The sequence below is a fragment of the Achroia grisella genome, unplaced genomic scaffold (genome assembly GCF_030625045.1).
Source record: "Achroia grisella isolate CSIRO2021 unplaced genomic scaffold, CSIRO_AGI_Agris_v1 utg1241, whole genome shotgun sequence".
Taxonomy (NCBI): Eukaryota; Metazoa; Arthropoda; class Insecta; order Lepidoptera; family Pyralidae; genus Achroia; species Achroia grisella.
In genome coordinates, this window is record NW_026712604.1 from 243286 (window position 1) to 260672 (window position 17387).

At 30.7% G+C, this 17387-nt stretch overlaps 2 protein-coding genes across 5 annotated transcripts in view; both read right to left on the reverse strand.

The window, feature by feature from the left end:
- Window positions 1–17387, reverse strand: part of LOC131854668 (uncharacterized) — a 474411-nt gene that overhangs the window by 238321 nt on the left and 218703 nt on the right. The gene's annotated exons all lie outside the window — the stretch shown is intronic.
- On the reverse strand, window positions 2029–3789 carry LOC131854670 (sodium-independent sulfate anion transporter-like). The gene has a single exon (XM_059205805.1). It carries the CDS (start codon window positions 3787–3789, stop codon window positions 2029–2031), a length of 1761 nt encoding a protein of 586 aa, XP_059061788.1.

The window sequence follows — 17387 nt, forward strand, 5'->3', positions numbered from 1 at the left end:
AGTATACTGCAAAACCCATTCAAACTTCATAAAAAAATAAATAAATGTCCTTCGACGTAAGTAATGACATGACATATACGTAGATTGTATCTACTGACAATATTTTATATATACATAATAATATGGGCAATATATTTATCTAATATTATAATTTTAAAAGTCACTTTATCGAACGTTGACTTTTTACCTTTTTTAGACACATTGGAAGAGGTAATTATAATGGTTATGCTATTAATTGTCATTTTATTTATATGTAGTGATGCAGAAGGATTACAATGGGTTTCCACTCCTTTTAATGACAAGGAGTTGTTGATGGATAAGAGGTAAATATCGTAAGATAACTGGAGAAACAAAGTAGAAATATTCACGGATGAAAAGAATATTCGAAAAAAATGCTGAGACTAGTCAGTGATATAACAAGATAAGAGGCATGACATCTTCGTCCTCAGGAATGACAACGCATGAGTAGTATTACGCCATAATGAAGCATATAATATAGATATATTATAAAGAGATACTCATGCTTATGACAGTAATTTGCAGCCTTTATGTCATGTTATGAAATATCAATTTTTATATAATAATGAAACAATTCATATTTGTAACTTAATATTTAATCATTTTAGTATTATTTATTTATTTATTACACTTAATCTCACATATACAGTACATATTTGTACACAAACTGATAAAATTTACAAATGTCACAATTAATGATGAAAATTTTTATACAACAACTTTCATTTTGTAAAATGTATTTGTACTTACTGTTACACAATCAGATCACTAACATTATTTTTATCAATATATTAATTTTTTTATTTATTCAATTATATTCTTAATATTTTGTTCTAGAGTTCAGTTAATTATTCGTCTACCGATTCTAACAATAACACTTGTAAATAACTTATAACATAATAATAATTACGCAATTATAAAAAGACAAGATATTAATACTATTTATAATAAACCCGTTTATAACATACATAATATTTTTGAACACTTTAAACCAAATCATATTATTTTTTAATTCAAAGTATGCATATCGTAATAATTGTACAGCATATAGATAGATATATCAAAATTACAGGCGTTGATTCTAAAAAAATCAATACATTGTTAACATATTGTACATTATAATATAAACTATTTAAATACAGAATATCATACACTAAGCTTTTTTATTATTAAATGCGAGGTCAAAACAATGAACGGAAATGACTAAAAGAAAATAGACTTGTGTTATAAGAAAGAAAAGAAAGCTTAATTAAACCTCAGTTTCTAATAGCGTGGAAAAGATCTTACCAAAAGGCCGAATATCTAAAACGCAAGTCTCGGAAGTGCGACCACTGAACTGGGAAAATTGAAATCGCGACCGATAACACAAGGTGAGATAACAGCTTATCAATATCCATTATATTATATTGACATAAGATGATTATTGTATCTATGTTAGAACATATAGTTCTTTAGAAAAATAAGTAATATTTTATGACGTAGTTATGACATAGATTAATTTTAACACAGACTTTGTTAACTTCAGATGAACAAAAACATATAGAGGTTCGATAATAATTTGGCATATCTATGCCGCTAAGGATTCATGTAACATTAGTTTGTTTATCAGTTGAGATGTATTAAGATTTAATAGAAATATTCTAAGTATATACTTAAATACTAAAAACTTAGATAGTGGATAAAACATTTTTATTAATAGTGAGAAAGTTTTATAAAAACTTCTATTACCTTTAATAACGTTTCAAGAGAAAGCATCAGTCATTGAGTCATATTGTATAACATAATAAATTTGTACAGTACAAAATATTTTAATTATGCATATTTATAGTATATATTTTGAAATACTGAAAGGTCACTTGATTATTCAACGGATGTTTCAAAATGGGTCATAAGAATGAGTGAGTTGTCCCGCTCAGATGCAGGAAACAAAAATATATATTAATATAATATAATATTATTAATACAATTGCAAAAAAGAAATTACGTATCAAAAATGTTAAATGTTAATATTTATACTTCTTTTCGAAATGCTACAGTCAAATCTAGTACATTTGGAGCATTAACAAATTTGCCAGAAATATTTTGATTAACAACAGTACACATATGTTTTATATCATTATTAAAATTTAAAAGCCACATATGACAACCTCTTTTTTCATAATCCTCTATCACTGACAGTATATTTGCTGCCACACTAGAGTCCATACTTTTTAAATTTGCTCCATCAATAACTGTCACGCTGTTAGTATCCAATCGTGTTGAAACCTTTAGGAGTAATCTCCTAAGGTGTTCAGCAGCACAATATGATAGAACTTCAGGTAACGGAATAAGGGTTATTTCTCCAGTATCATTTTTCAATATCTTTACGTCAATTATTGGTCTAGATTGCTTAAATAACAACATTAATGCTTCAACTGCTACACCTGTAACGATGCCATACTCTAAACCTACACATAAGCATACGATCACAGTGATTATTAAAACAACAAACTCTTTTTTGCTAGCTTTCCAGAGTTTTAAGAATATTTTATTATCCATGATTGAAAACATGGCAACTATGATTAAACCTGCCAAACATGCTTTTGGTATATAGTAAAAAGTAGAAGTAAAAATTGTAAGCGCCACAATTATAAGTAAACAGTTAGTGATGCCTCCAGCTTGAGTTTGAACTCCAGATGCATAATTTAGAGCTGCTCGTGAAAACGCACCAGTTATTGGCATACTTTTTGCAAATGATCCGATAATATTACAGAGTCCAAGAGCAATCATTTCTTGAGTGGCATCTACTCGACCATCTTCAGAAAAAGCTTTTGCTATAGCGACTGATTCAATTACTATAACCAAAGGTAGACTTATCGATTTTGGGCCCAGAGTTTGTAGCATATCTAAAAATGAATATGTTTGATTATTGAAAACTGTAGAAAACGGTGGAGGTCCAATCGAAGGTAGTCCACTGCCAATATCACCCACTAAAGCCAAAGGCTCACTGTCCATTGTAATTTTAATAACGTAAGCCACGGCCATGCCAACAACCACAATCACAGCATTTCTGGCAAGAGAAATAAACCATCTTATCTGTTTAACTAAGCCATCAGTACGTTTACAACCTTCACCAATTTTCTTTAATAACAGAAGTATGGCAATCGTAATAAAACCCAATACAGGATCCCACAGAGTTGCACTCTTAATATTTTTAACAAAATTGTAGACTGATTCTGCGAAATAACTACCAGCAGCGCCAGTAAGGCCAAATAAAGATTTCAGTTGCGACGCCATAATTTGGAGGGCAGCGGCTGTAGTAAATCCCTTTATCACTGGCATAGATATGAATTCCACAAGGAATCCGAGGTTAAAAATTCCCATCGATAATATTATTACACCAGACAGGAATGCCGCTAGAATCGCAAAATCTGGTGAGAAACCTGCCACGTATTTACCAGTCATTGTTGAAACTATTGCTGTTGGTCCCACAGTAACAAATTTACAGCTTCCAAATATAATGTAAACAAAACCGGCTGTTAATGATGCATAAAGTCCATATTCTGGTGATAAACCAGCGATCACTGCGTATGCTATGCCCTGAGATATCGCTGTAAGTCCAACTGTTGTTCCTGCCAATACATCTTGAAGCAGAAAAGACAAATTGTATTTCGGTAACCATTCTAGTATTGGTAGACGTTTTTTCAATGTTTTCGTACTGCATACTTTTCTTGCATAATTCTTTATTTTTCTTCTGCTCGAATAATTTGTATATTCTTTTGAAACTGTCATTGTACGTGCTATTTCTATACTAACACTAACTTTAAGAACTAACTGAGATTTATTTCTTATCTACGTTGGGGTCTTATCGACCTTGATAATATTCTAATATCATATCAACATTGACATATTCTATTTCTTCCTAAGTAGATAGTAGCCAATAGTTTTACAGATAAAGGGAAAACTGTCACTCAATAACTTCTAGCTTTACGTCAAATATATTCTATTTGACGTCAATAGAATATTTCTTAAAAAACATAAAAATATGTACTGCGCAATATAATACGATACTGTAACCCAAATAAATAAAGAAAATTTGAAGTATGATAGAAAGATTACGAATATATTAAATACAAAAAAATTTCATCATATTCTTAATATGAGTACATAATTACATTTTTTTATTAATAAAAATAAGTATATCAAATAAATTAAACTGATTCTTTCATAATTTGTTAAGTACCTTTTTATTTCATGACTTAACCCTAGGAGGGTTGAAAACCTTAATATTCTACAAACTCATTATAAGTACTCCGTTCTAAGCTGAGTAGAGCTTATTATGGGAACTAAACAAATGAAAGATAATTAATAACTTTAATATATTTTTTATAAACGCACACATAATACAATAAATGCGAATACCTAGACAAATAATCATATTTAAGAAAATGAGCGAGGTTTCAAACCTACGACTATCGGAAGTAAGGCGGTGTGCTAAACCGAATACATTAGCGAATATCGCATCCAAATCAGCGATGGATAAAAATTCTAACAATAAAAGCATTGGGCATTATTATATTGATAAATTCCTCCAAAAATAGTTTTTCTCATATATCTTCCATGTTCAGACAGCGACCAGTTACATTTCTGTCATATATATATATATATATATAAACTTACGTACAAGTGACTAAAATGAATGATGAGTGGAATATTTTTATCTTGGTATAAGTAAAAGATAGTTTAAAAATATCAATTCAAATGTATTGCAAACATTTGTATTCTTTATGATTATGATTGTTTGTATTTGTCCGGGTATTTACATCAATTGTCTAGTACACATTACACAAGCTAGGCTTAGCTTGCTGCCAAATGGCGTTGTTTGAATTATCCAGGGGTTGTTATTAATATTAGTATCAAAGTAAAATTTCATAAACATCAATTAAAATTATGAAAGAAAAGAAATGTCCGATTTCCAAATTAACTTTCGAGTTATCTCATTAATCATTTCTACGTCACGTACTTTAAAAACCAAACAACTATTTTAATAGCTGCTTTAAATATAAGAGAAGGGTCTTTAATAGTCAATAAAGTGATAATTACTGGGGGAAGTGATGATCAATCATCATTACCATAGTGAATCAACTGCAACAGAGGGGTAGAGTGTAATGGAAGCATTTTTTTGGTCAGAGCATAATGTAAATGCTAAATAACCAGTTTCTGTCTGATTCTATTTGGGAGAATCACGCTTTACAATCTCATCACTTTGACCTCAGGCCAATATCAACAATAGAATCGACACACGAACACAAAGAGCAACGACGTTCATGTAAATTTGAAGAAAAAACTAAATCAGTTCATATGCTTTGAAAACTCTTCTCAGTTAAACTTACAAGTACTTGAAAGATTAACTACACAAAAACAAAATTATGACAGGTATGCACTTAATCTTATAAAATTAGGAAAAATAATGTTATTAAATGAAATAATCAAAATAGTCAGGATAACTTATTAATTAACTAATTGGGAATATTTATCATAGAAACGTTGTTGTGAAATATATAAATCGTATTGTAATAAAACATTCATGATATCGCGTCGTTTACCGAGTCGTACCAAATAAACGAACACTTATATCAGCATTATTACAGAATGTATCTATATTATTGGATATAGATACATTCTGTAATAATGCTGATTAAGATGTTGAAAAGGATAATTTATACGCCTAATAAATATATACTATTTTTAGTGTACCGTGTATTTATTTTTATGTACTTACATATGTTTAGTTAGACATTATTTGACCTCCAATATGACGAATGTGTCCACAAATATAAAGTTGCAAGCCAACGACCTACCGTAAAGCGTGTTTGTTTATGCACGATTTTTATTTCCGTTAAACTTCACTTGTGTTCTGAATAAATCGTTACCAATAAAATGGTTATTTGATTGCGCTTTCGTGCCATGGCTTCGATGCTTATCTGTCACTTTGTATGGGAAAATTATGGCGTTTTCATTGCGTTGGTGCTTTAGAAGTCAGGCATGTGTGTTTGTTAATACTTTTTATCACTTCACGGTATTGTCTTTTTTATTAATAATTATAATCAGTGTATTTTCAATTTATTCAAAACAGAAAAATTAACTTATATTTTTTAGATTGTATCTTTTAGATTTGTAACATTACATTATACTATAATAAAGACAAATAATATTTTTTTATCTGTACTTTATTAGATAGTAAGCCAATGCAAGGCAACCAGCAAACTTTTTATCATAAATGTCGTCTTAATTATAATTCACCTGTATATTGTAAAAAAACCTTAAAAGCGGGTAATAATATGTCTTATTTACAAAGCAGAGGAAAGCAAGATGTTTAATATAAAGTAAGAATAGATATAGGTCCAAGAGTAGATCCTTGAGGTACACCCGTTAGATGTAAACAAATACATTGATTTAAATTACATCATAGACATTATATTGTTACCCTAAAACGAGGATAATAAATAAATCATTGCTCAATATATCCATTGGATTGAAAATGAATCTAATTCAACCCTTTGTATGCGGGAGGGTAGTTAAGGCCCGAAGAAACTATCTCGTTTGATATATAGCGGAATTAATACCCACTTAGAATTAAGTCTCGTGTTGAATCTATTGCCAAGGAATGTTGAAAGTTTTGGGGAACAATGGAGTGACAAATGTTGGAATGTAAATCTGGGTATAGAAGTTTTGTTATTGTTGATGGTTAATAATTACTATAATATGTACCAAATTGTTCAGGCTTAAAAAAATATTCAATACTTACAGAGAAAGTAAAAAAGGTTATATTTCTTACCTGTAAAAAAGAAAACACATTTAAATAAATATGCAATTATATTGACACAAATGATCAGAATGTACTTTACAAGAAAACCATAAAAACAACTTTAAAAAACAAGCCAGGATAAGAACAGTACAAATATATTCTTTTAAAAGAGTAAATATTAAAATCGAATTTGGCGAACACAGGAATCGCGTAACTCATGAACAAAAACACAGAATTGAGAATTTCTTCATTTTTAAACTGGCCACTGATATATCAGAAACAAATTAATACATTTTATATATAAGAAAAAGCATACTAAACGCACTAACTGACTGACGAAATCATACATTACATCAAGTACTAAATGCCTGAGCATAGGTAAATTCTGTTGTACATAAACCAGAACTAAAAAGAACATATACGTTTAAAATGATTTTCAATAAAAATCATATCCTTGACCATCAATGACTTCTACTGATATGTAAGCCATCATCTATGTATGTGATAATACAATCAAATTTAAATTACACAATAACCTAATTGTATATAATTGTGCTTAGAAACTACCCAACAATTTACTTTTAGTAAAAACTGCAATGTAAAACGCAAAACGCACTATTTAACCGGTTATTCGAAGCTGTTCGTAGAGGCATCTTCTTGTGATGGTGGTCCAAAAATAAAAGCCTTTGGTTGCTAAATTTCTTATTTATTTTAGTGTTTACAATTTATTTAATACTACGAAGCGTATTATATGCACAACAGGGGTGAACGGCAAAAGAGTTGCCATATATAAAATTACATTACTGCAAATTTATCATAATATTATATAGTGTTGCCAGCACTATTTGTCGCATAAAACACCTCTAGCCGATATTTAAGCCCCATATCTCATCTTCGTTTCATTAAGCCGTCTACACCAGACCGCTTAATTCTTGGCCAATAATACCAGAGGAATTAATACCATGTTTGTTTCCTAAACCGAGTGCGGCGGGCTGGAAATACCCGGGCGGTTAGCGAAGGGTTACCGCATGTACCCGAGTATGTATTGTTTGTGCTCATAAATAGCAATAAATAGCAATTAACAAATAACTTAGCGTCTAATAAAATTCCTTCATCAAATCTCAGAACATTTACAAAACAATTTAGTAATAATTTTACGGTCTCGGTAGTCTAGTGGTTTAGCACGCCGCGTTTCTTTCGATCGTCGCGGATTCACTTCTTTTTTTTTCAGTTTCGATATTTATATCAGTTATCTAGTACCCATAGCTTAAGTTCTGTTTATCTTGGGCCTAGGTGCTCTTTTTGAATTGTTGTTATTATATCGTATACAATATGCACAAATAAGGAGTTTTTGTCGACTTATTGCGTACATAAAATTTCATTAAACTGCACACTTTAGTGTACACACTGACGGGCGATACAATGAGTATCTTATATGAGTGTTATCGTAAAATATAAAATTTCCCATAAACCCATCCCTGGCCATGTTGAACAGATTTTACGGTGTCACCTAAGTTACGCGGAAATCGATCCTCATACCTGGATTTACGATGCTGTTAAAGTTTAACATCTCTTCATTTGGGGTGCATTTTATGATTGGTTGAATGGGCAGGAATTTAATTAAAATATTTTAATGTTATATTAAGTTTGTGCTTTATTTACAAACGATATAGTCTGATGTATCATCTTGTGATTAAATCCATTAAGTATTTAATCATTATAATAAACTCATATTTGACACAGAAAAATAAAAAAAAGATACATAAATGTGCTACATCAAAGGCTGCCTTACAGCTATTTATTAGGATACATAATAGTAATTTTGTAAATTACACTATATATCTTATTTGGATTTTAATCGTATATTGTAAACACTAACAATTCTCCGTTGAATCTAATTTAATCAGACAGTTTTGCGACTCTATTACGGTTCAAATCGGGACGACCCAAGAAATCTTTGTGTAATTTATAATTTAATAAAATTTCCGGCGATGAAAACACCGATCAAATTAAGATGAGCGACGGTTTTGTATTGAAAAAAGCTCGTGCAACGTTGAATTGAAATATACCAAGAATTTTTGTTTTGTATTGTTGAATTGAATATAACAAATATCTATATAGATATTTGTTATATTCACATTTAAAAAGCATCTTACTATCCCATCTAGAGTTAAAGTCGTGAAGATTTATTATTTATATATTTTGAAAATTATTTCTACATAATCAACACTTTTACGAAATTTTATCCTTATATATTTTTCTTCTATTTATTACACATACTTATAATTCATCAATTTAACTCAATCTTCTGCTATGAATGCTATTTATTTTTTTCAAGTGGCTCCACTGAAAATCAGCGCTGTAGTGATACGCTGCGGCACCAGCTGAGTGGAGGCCCTTTCAGCTCATAGCGAAATACTAGTTTTTAAGTTTTCTTTTTTACTCTGTACTATGATGCTGAATAAATTATTATTATTATTATTGGTATATTTTGTTTTCTCACCCGAGAATTTTATTATATTTTTATTATTACATATAAAATTATTGGGTCACGAGTGTTAGTTGCCATACTTCTCCAAAACGGTTTATCTAACTACTGAATTTTTGAAATGAAGTTTTGAAACTGACTTTTATATATATAATAGGTCTAAGCTTAGTTTGTCATCTACTTTTTATTATTTTGTCTCTTTTTTAGTGATAAGAGTGGTCCAGCCCAAGAACTTTATTTATATTTTGGACAATATTTTTTTGATGATGTGGCATTAAAAAATGCATGCAACCCTAAATTTTCACTCTTCTACCACCAACCCCTATTTTTAGTTGCAATATTAATTTATATGGCAAAACGACGTTTGCTGGGTTAGCTAGTATTTTGTATATTTTTCTTCTAAATCTCTTGTTGAAAAAGGCGGATAGTTATTTGTTTTATTCCATGATTTCATTACAACGTACGCAATATTTTTCTGCTATCCAATTCGAAACGAAAGTAAGAGAGACATATTAATAAATAAATCATGTTACATTGTGTGTTTGCCAAATAGATACCGCAATATTAAATAAGAAAATAAAATATAACGCTACTCAAAATTCACTATATACAATCGGATCCGATTGTCCGTGATTTGGACAAGCACCAACATCGAGGGTATTGCACTCTTTGAAAGTATATTTATTGGTACACTCATCGAGATAAATATTTGAACATTTTTTTGAAAAATCTTATTTATTTTTAGGGATTTAGTGTTTCTGATGGTTAGGTGGATGATCTGGGTGTATTATAATGTACGTATGAATTTATAACAAAAAATACTGTACTTTTATCAGTATAAAAATGAGTAATATATTTAATATCCATAGTACAAGCTCTTCATAGCTTAGCGCTAGACTAATACTGTGTGCTGGATTCTTTTTATGTCATTGGAATGGCAAACAATCAAATAACTACTAGTCCATTTGATGTGTATAAACTGTGGTAACTCGTATGGTCGTCTACATGTATGCTTTTTCATTTCTAAGATCTAAGATGCCTACCTGTAATTTCACTGCCTAATCTGCGCCCTACAACTGAAACACAGTTCACAAATCCAGTTGCTCGTTAGATTTAAATAAGTGATACTAAGGTTCTTGATTACTTGATACTTGATCACATACTTGGCCTCGGTGGTCTAGCGGCTTAGCACACCGCTTTACTTTCGAAGGTTGCGGGTTCGATTCCTCTTACGACACAAACATTTATATTCATGAGTATGATTGTGTGTATCAGTCTGTATGTTTCCTATGTATATTATGTATCCATTTACGAAAAAAAGTATCAGTTGTCTAGTACCTACAACAGAAGCCCTGATTAGCTTGGGACTAGATTATACTGTGAATAGTCCTGAAATATTATTATAACATACCCAGACGACTTTTTACAGTATATTATGCAGCTGAGTGTACATTTTAAAGTCGCTAATAATGCTTGTACACATTGGAGTAGCCTTGACTGCCAAAAATCAGCGTCTAGACTAGAGAACGAGCCAGCTCGTCTGTTAAATATTTAAAATATGCGAATATTTAAAAGATATATGTATCAGAAAAATACTGCCTGCGACTTCGTGCTCTTTTATATTTGTAGTGAATTTGTAATGATTATAATAATCAAAGAACAACAATGAATTATTATTCAAAAAATAAAAAATAATAATAAATTAATTATTAAAATAGCAGAGAGATATATAAAAATAACAAAATTAATAATATCAATTTTTCATATGGTATTTTTTACCTATCTTTAGGCTATTTAACAACATAATTTATATCAAACAGACAAACAAATAATTAGATAAACAGACAGTTTTCGGATAGTCCCTATTTTACAATTTCATCATAGGTAAATATATATTATTTGTGTTTGGATGAGTTTTTATTTGTACCTATTAGGTTTCTACTTGACTTGTATTGCGCAGTGCCTGAATATCAGTGGTTTGCGGTTTCTATGGAGTAAACAATACACGCCTTTCTGCGTATGGGCTATCCACACATACTACGTTACTCATACTGTTTTTATTGTTAACTATATTGCATTTTATTTTATCTGTATATTAGTTGTGTATTGTATCTTGTTTGACTTGACTAATGTAATTGTATATCTGTTTTTATTTTTGTTCTTATTATTAAAGTGCACAACAGTAACTTATATTATACGTATTATTAAAGGCACACACACACACAAGTGTGTGCCTTCAACGTGAATAAAATTTTTATCTATCTACCTATCTACGTTAATTACTCTTTGTAGAGTAATTAAAAAATTGTGAGTTTTCTAAAAGAAAAAATATTTTTATGAAATTGCACTATTCAAGTAATTGTGGTAAAAGTGCGGTTCTTTATGAATATTTAAAAAATCTGAATAGTGTATACTTCTTTTCAAGTTTTAATATAACAAAAAAGATAACAAAAAAAGTCTAATTGAAGAACATCCTCCAATCTTTATTATTGCCTTTTAAGTGCTAGTTGGTAGTTTGTATTCAAACGTTTTGATTTAAATATGTAAAGTTAGTGATTATTTAAAAGAGCAACATGCAAATTTGCCGCTCATTCTTTTGTGATGAGATAAATTTCCGAATGAGCGGTAGATTAAAAAAATAGTGATGACTATTCAAAAATGCTTAAATTAAGTTTATTTCAATAAATTATTTTCTATTCTATTCTATTCTTCAAGTAGGTTGAAGTAAACTTGTAAGTTTAGAATACAGTCAATACGAATGTATAATGTTTTAGACAACCCAGTTGCTGTAACTGTGCCTGAAAACAATGCATTATATTTATCTGACACGGACAGAGAGGGTGTTGTGATTTACTAGTGGATACACCGCGCCATTCGCCATGATGTAGTGGTACCATCAATTTCCCTGATCGTCATAAATATAAGCAACGATTTTTGGATAAAAATCATTCCTTCAATTATTGTCCGCAATAAACATACAGGCTGTTTGCGAATACATTCCCTTGTTACATATTTTAAATTTATTTACCTTATATACTAATATTTACAATCAGTTTATATTATTGGTATAGTTCAACAGGTTTTAACAAAAATATTTTTATAGTAAACAAAGGTTTTATTATATTTACCTCTTGGGATGTTTCGACTAGGTTGTTATTTACCATAAAATTATTTGTGTCAAAACCCGTTTATCTATATAAATAATATGTACTAGACGGAAAGTTTAAACTTAAGTTAATATTATTACTAGAGACTCACTGAATTGTAATATGATATACATTTAATGAACGACTCTATATATTTCTGAAAACTGTATCAAAAACTGTTGTGAGGCTTAAATAATCTAAGTATACAAACAGCGGTGTAATTTTTTTTAATACTATGGAAAGATTTGTAGAGGACTACTAATTTTATATAACATACTTTGAGACAGCAAGTACAATAGAGGTGATAATGGCAGACAATGTAGGTTACAAATAATAGGTGTCGAACATAGCAGCTCATTAATTAAGTTTTTTTGTTATAAATGTGTTGACCTAATTCAAAATGATAGCTTTAAAACAAATATTTTGTCTGCTGCAGTTAGCGCGCGCGATGTATATCTAAGACCATGGCAGAATCATGTAAGTTAGGCAAATGATAGGTGCGACATTTGAGTGTATACTGTTTCATATATTATAATAATCAATCATTACATATTACTTATCAACGTTGCTATTTGTCAGTTTGTAAATACACAAAATTCTCAAAAATGTAATCCTGAACAACATCTATTTAAAAGAGCAACACGCAAGTTTCTTGCTCGTTATTTTTGTGATGAGTTTGCGTTCCGAATAAGTGGTAGATAAAAAAATATGACTATTCAAAAGTGCTTATATTTAGTTTATTTGAATAAAGATTATTTCTATTTCTAAATTTCAGAAGAAGCTTGCCACAATTATGGACATTGATACCGCTGTACTACAGTAAGATCATGACCACAGCTAGTGCGATCTAGTCGAAATCTAGAGAAAGGCAAATATATTATTTACCATTCGTATTAAGATCCGATTAACAATTTATTTTTTAATGTATATTTTCATTATCTAATATATAAAACTCGTGTTACAGTGTTTCTATCAACAATCCTCCGTAACGCCTTGACCGATTTTATTTAAATTGTGTATATATTTTGTAGGTCTGAGAATAGGGCGAAAATTATTTTTATACCCCTTAGTTAGTGATAAGGGTGGTTTATCCCTTTTTTTAGTTTTAGGAACTTTTGCTTTATTTTACATTAAATTAAAATTTAACTACCCTAAATATTTACCCTTCTACCATCAACCACTATCTTTAATAGCGATATTAATACTTTATGTATTTTTTTTACTCACGACGGTCAACAAGAGTTCAACCGTTTATATGGCAAAGCAACGTTTGTCGGGCCGGGCCAGCTATGTATTGATAAACACTGTTTCTCAGGAAGCCATCAAACCGCATCGCAAGTTACAATTATGTTACAACCTGTCATATATAATCGGTTCAGTATCAGGTATACTGCTCAAAATGTCACTCCACTAAAACCCTCTCCCCTCGTACGTTTATAACCGGCCGTCACAAGTGACGGAGCCAAACAAAGCGGCGCCGCGCGGCGGGCTTGTTTATCGGCGACGCGTCAATCAATGCTTCCGTGGTACGAGGAGGGAGTCTAGTACGGAAGTTACGAAGAAACAGATGCGGTACTAAGAATCTCGATATAAGAATAGAATGGAATAAAAAATCCTTTATTCAAATAAACTTCATTTCAACATTTCTATTCATGAGTGTGATTGTTCAAAATTCATGTGTATCGGTCTGGGTGTTCTTTATATATACCCATATTATGTATGTATTTACAAAAAAAAATCTATGTATTTATATCAGTTGTCTAGTACTTAATACAAGCTCTGCTTACCGTGGGACTAGATGGCGCTGAGTTAATTGTTCAGCGATTATTTATTAATTATCATTTATTTTTGTCAAAAAATAATTACGTCAGTAATTAGCATCGACGGGTGCAATCATGATATGATAATGAATCATCATTACATAGTATAAAACAAACTCGCTCTCGCTGTCTGTCCGTATGCTTAAAACTTTAAAACTACGCAACGGATTTTGAAGCGGTTTTCTTTTGTAGTGATTCAAGAGGAATGTTTGTAAATATAATAATACATGTACACCCGTGCGAAGCCGGGGCGAGTAGCTAGTATTCTATAATTGTCCGTTATGAAAATGGTTGTCATATCCAAAACTTTAGTGTTCTCTATGTTATTATATAGACCAGTTGAAGGCGGCGGTGCACGTACTAAAATTGCAAAACCTGAATAGCCACGGACCTCCGTTAAAAGTTCCACCTGCCCCCCGCCGTCGCCTCCATGGACTTCTTAGTTTTCTATTAATTTCACGAAGACAGATGAGCGGGTTTTATAGATATTAAATTTTTAATTACATTTTCTATTCAACACTCTGGCAACTTCTTAAAACATAAAAATAAATTTGTAAATTTTTTTCTGCTTTATTTCCTACTGACTTCAAATATTTGTCATGAATTTTAGTATCCATATATGATGAAGGATATACGTCATTTTTATATTATTCAATGATAATATCCCGATTTTGTGGACAAGTTATATCCCGCGTCTGTGTCATAAATTATTATAACAATATTCTACTTCAAAGTTAATCAGAATTTCAAAATTCGCGTGTTTTAAGCCGAGCCTGATGGCTAAGTTTCTAGGATGGTCAAACCATATTCTATCACATTCAGCGCTGCCATTAGTTCCATAAGAGTGTTTCAGACATTTTCGGACCACTACGTGAAATCGCTTTCAGATTTATTGCTATTATTTTGACGGTTTCGGCAGTCTAGCAGTTTGGGTCACACAGTGCCATCTAGGCACTGTGTGAATTGTCCTGAGATTATTATTATTATTTTGTAATACGAATGGTACAACTAATTATGTTATCTGTGGTACAACTAACTTGCAATTCTAATTACATAAAAGGTTTTTTCTCGGAAGCTTTCTATCTAAATTATTAAGAATTATCTATGGATCATGGGTTCCATCCATAGATATAGCGGGGAACATTGCCAAGGCGCACCGCCCACGCTTTCTGCCATAAGACCATCGTTATGGTAGGGTTAAGGTCGTACAAGTTGGATACTCTTGGGGTTGTTGACACTCGTTATGATGGCTCGTGGCCAAGAATTTGTATTAATTGACGCAATAACTACAAGGAGTGTGGGACAAACAACTTTTTTATACCACAATGTTGGCGAAGTGTATGAATGAAAAAGTGATATCAATAAAAAATTTACTTTAATCACCTTTTTTATCACTACTATAATTTGAACTAGTTTTCTGAAGTTGAATTCTCAACGCCCGATTTCCTACGGTTAACTCTTTAAACGTGTTTAAAGCAGCTGTCACTTGTCAAATAGTCATCAATCAAAATTTTGACAATATAATATCGGGAATAAAAAAAATTGCCAGTAGTGTAAAAAATCCTCAATAAAATAATGTTTTACCTTGTTTATAGGTAAAGCTTGTTGTTATATATTTTGTAGTCAACAGTACTTATTAAATTAAAAACTAAAAACCTTTTCCTAATTATCACATGATTGAATTATAAATATTTCTTAAAATTATTTTGGTTAAATTAGGTCTATTGCATCAAATATTATTTTATGAGCGTGTAGCACTGAACGAATGAAAATATAAACTTCGTTTTGGTAAACGCGATCTATATAATGCTGGTGAATTCCATTTAAAGTAAAAAAAAATTCAACGTTGAATTTTTTTTAGAGTTTCCTTAGACTTCTTTATACTGCGATTGATATTCAGCCTAAGTCAGTGTGCGAAACCAAAATACTTGAAAAAGGGCACTTATATTTACACACACTAAAATAATTAATGGAAACAAATGCTTGTAAAATGTATAAAGTAATCGACCTCTAAGATGGGTGAGTATAGGCAAAATGGACCATAAAACAATATCTCGTAATAACCTTGAATCGATATCGATTTGTTTTGCGGGCCGCAGCGTGTTCGTTGCAGACACGCTGGCGTCACGTCGGTTTACTTTCACTTCGAAGAGGAAAGTTATCACTAAAACGTTTATCCTATTTTTGGCACAACATACTGCTATTCGTTTAGGTCTCGTGATTATATATAGCTTTAATATAAGTGACATATGTATTCCTTAATTGTAAATATCGAATATTGAATGATGTAAATATCAGTATTATATCATTGTTTTTGCATATATTTTACTGATTTTTACATTTAATTGATTCATTATTAAAATACTTTTAGTTTTTACGGCCTTGGTGGTCTAGCGGACTACCACACCGCTTTACTAAAGATACGCGGCTTCAATTCTTTGTACGATGCTAATATTTGTACTCATTAGTATTTATAGTTAAATACTAACCATAAGTAACTAATTTCAATAAAATTTGATACACAGACATAATGTATCACGTGGACAGAAATAAACAATCTTTTATATTAAAAATCCAGGCGAATTCTTACAAAACACTTACTTACAACAGTTATTAATAATATTTTTGTATACATGTACTGTTTTACTTTTGTGTACTTCATTTTTTTTGTATAGTACAAGTAATCACTCAACAGTTAAAGCCGTTTATGACGTGTAAGTACTTCTATTTAATTTGCGCGAAGACCTGTCTGTTTTACCCGAGCTCACCCATCCCTTGTCAAAAAATTAAACGTAGGCATACGAACGTTTTGAGTATTTGTTTGAATGGTCCTCAGTCATGATTGACACGAAGAGGGGAAATGTGTTTTGGTAGATATACTATACATATATGTGAGATGGTAAATATATTAAGGCTTTCACATTAAGAGGGTGCGTAACTTACGGCTGGCAGTATAAACAACAATATGCAGTTTTAGATATTTCCAAATCAATACGTACTTATATACTAAAATATTATTAATGTTATTTATCTTATTAATAATAAAAATGCGGATGTTTGTGAATGTAATTTATAGCCAAAGTTACTGTAAAGTTTCATCAAAATCCGTTCAGTAGTTTTTACGTGAC